The 1,844-nt window shown below is 39.8% G+C and overlaps 1 protein-coding gene across 1 annotated transcript; it reads left to right on the forward strand.

Moving 5' to 3' along the window:
- Positions 1-397: 397 nt before the first annotated feature.
- On the forward strand, positions 398-1,527 carry LOC125315111. The gene is made up of 3 exons (XM_048279230.1): positions 398-571; positions 730-859; positions 1,326-1,527. The coding sequence occupies exons 1-3, from the start codon at positions 508-510 to the stop codon at positions 1,519-1,521; spliced, it is 390 nt and encodes a 129-aa protein (XP_048135187.1). The 5' UTR covers positions 398-507; the 3' UTR covers positions 1,522-1,527.
- The last annotated feature ends 317 nt before the right edge of the window (positions 1,528-1,844 follow it).

Here is a 1,844-nt window from a genome sequence, read left to right on the forward strand (position 1 = left end):
TGTTTCTGTTCCACAACTTGCTCCGCAAACAGAAACGTTACCACACGCAGCCTTAAATTATCTAAGAACTCTTTTGGCGTATACACATATCGAGATGCCTATCTACGCGACTCTTTTATGAAGATATTCTACTTTTTGGAAATAGTATCGTACTTCACGTAGCAGAAATTATTATGTGAATATTCTGTATACACAAAAAGAATCAGGGTAAATATTTGTTTGGGATAATCGCTCAAAACCCTCTTCAAAATTTGGACTTTCGCAAAGTTTTCCAATAAATCTGTAAAAGAAGTACAAATTATCTCTCTTAACTTAAAAAGTTTCCAAACCCCAGTTTCAGTTCTCTATCTCTCTGCCTCGTCAATCGTGATTTCCTCATGCCGAAGCGGCTGTATTCTTGGGGAAAAACAAACAAAGTCTGTTTTCCTTCCGTTTCCTTTCACACCACCTAAGGCCATCGGAGCCATCAAGCATCCTCTGTACTGTAGCTACTTGAAGAACCATACAATGGCAAAGAGAAAAAGAGAAGCAACAGATTTGAATGCTGCTGAAGGGGGCGACGAAGATGATGGTACACTGTACAGTTTCCCTCTTCGAGTTTCCCACCCAAAAAAAAAAAAAAAGAATGCGATGTGTCTATTGATAATTCTTCAGTTGGTTTCTTTTTCCCTTTCTGGGGTTTTTGTTGTTTCAATTGTTTGTGATTTTGGGGGGGTTTGAACTGAGCAGAGATAACAACAGCGACGAGAGAGATATCGCCGGCGCATTATGTGTTCAAGATCGAGTCTTTCTCTCTATTATCAGAGAACGACATCACCATGTATGAGACGAACGACTTCAAAGTTGGTGATCAGACCTGGTATATCTACAATCTCTCTTTGCAAGCACAAATTTTCGTGCTACTCCATGCTCGCTCTGTTCTAGGTTCTATTGTTTCTTTAAATTGACAGTGAAGATCATGGTACATACATTGTTATAAGAAAGGCTTGACGGTGTCTTTTAGGTTGTCTTGTTCTTTCTGATGGAATCGACATTTTAGGAGGCTCAGATGAATCTAGTGTATCTGGGTTTCCAAGTAAAGATGTGGTTAATGGGGGTTGTTTCATGCGATTATTGGTAACTACCGAATTGCTTGCTATGCGTAGTGATGCGGTCCTTCATTGAAAGAAACAAAGGCTCCAATTGTGTTCGTTGAGGATAGAGAGTTTGCTCAAGGGTCTCAAAATTGCATGTCTTTTAATGGGCAAACCTGTTGTTATTCAGCTAATAACGGAAACTCTTCATGTGTATATGTTTCTTCAATCTGATGTTTTGTCATTCTGTAGGAGATTGATTATCTATCCTAATGGAGACAAGAGTAACGAGGGAGAAGATCACTTGTCCCTGTATCTGACTGTTTCTGAGGCCAATCCTCTGAAAGTTGACGGGGAGATAAATGCAACTGTTAGGTTCTTTGTGTTCGATCAAATTTGCGATGAATACTTGTTAAGAGAAGGTACGTTTGTTCCCATAAATTTATAAAGGAAAATTGATTTACACCGTTGGTGGCTTGGAGAACTCTCGCTTTATATGTTGCAGGTAAAAACAGGAGGTTTCATGCAATGAAGCCCAAATGGGGTATTCCAAGATTTATGCCGCTCAAAACTTTCATCAATCTGTCAAACGGCTACCTTGTTGATGACACTTGTGTGTTCGGAGTGGAGGTTTTTGTTGTCAAAAGTTTAGGTCTGGGTGAATGCTTGACACTAGAAGCGTGTCCGCAGCCTTTTAGTCACAAATGGAAGATATCAAACTTCTCTACTTTGGGGAATGATCGCTACTCTTGACATTTTCACTGCAGGGAA

Source organism: Rhodamnia argentea, chromosome 5 (assembly GCF_020921035.1).
Source record: "Rhodamnia argentea isolate NSW1041297 chromosome 5, ASM2092103v1, whole genome shotgun sequence".
NCBI lineage: Eukaryota > Viridiplantae > Streptophyta > Magnoliopsida > Myrtales > Myrtaceae > Rhodamnia > Rhodamnia argentea.

Coding starts and splice junctions, on each gene's coding strand:
- LOC125315111 (XM_048279230.1), top strand. CDS start 508: ATGGCAAAGAGAAAAAGAGAAGCAACAGATTTGAATGCTGCTGAAGGG. Junction 572..729: donor AGGGGGCGACGAAGATGATG/GTACACTGTACA, acceptor TGAACTGAGCAG/AGATAACAACAGCGACGAGA. Junction 860..1,325: donor AAAGTTGGTGATCAGACCTG/GTATATCTACAA, acceptor GTCATTCTGTAG/GAGATTGATTATCTATCCTA.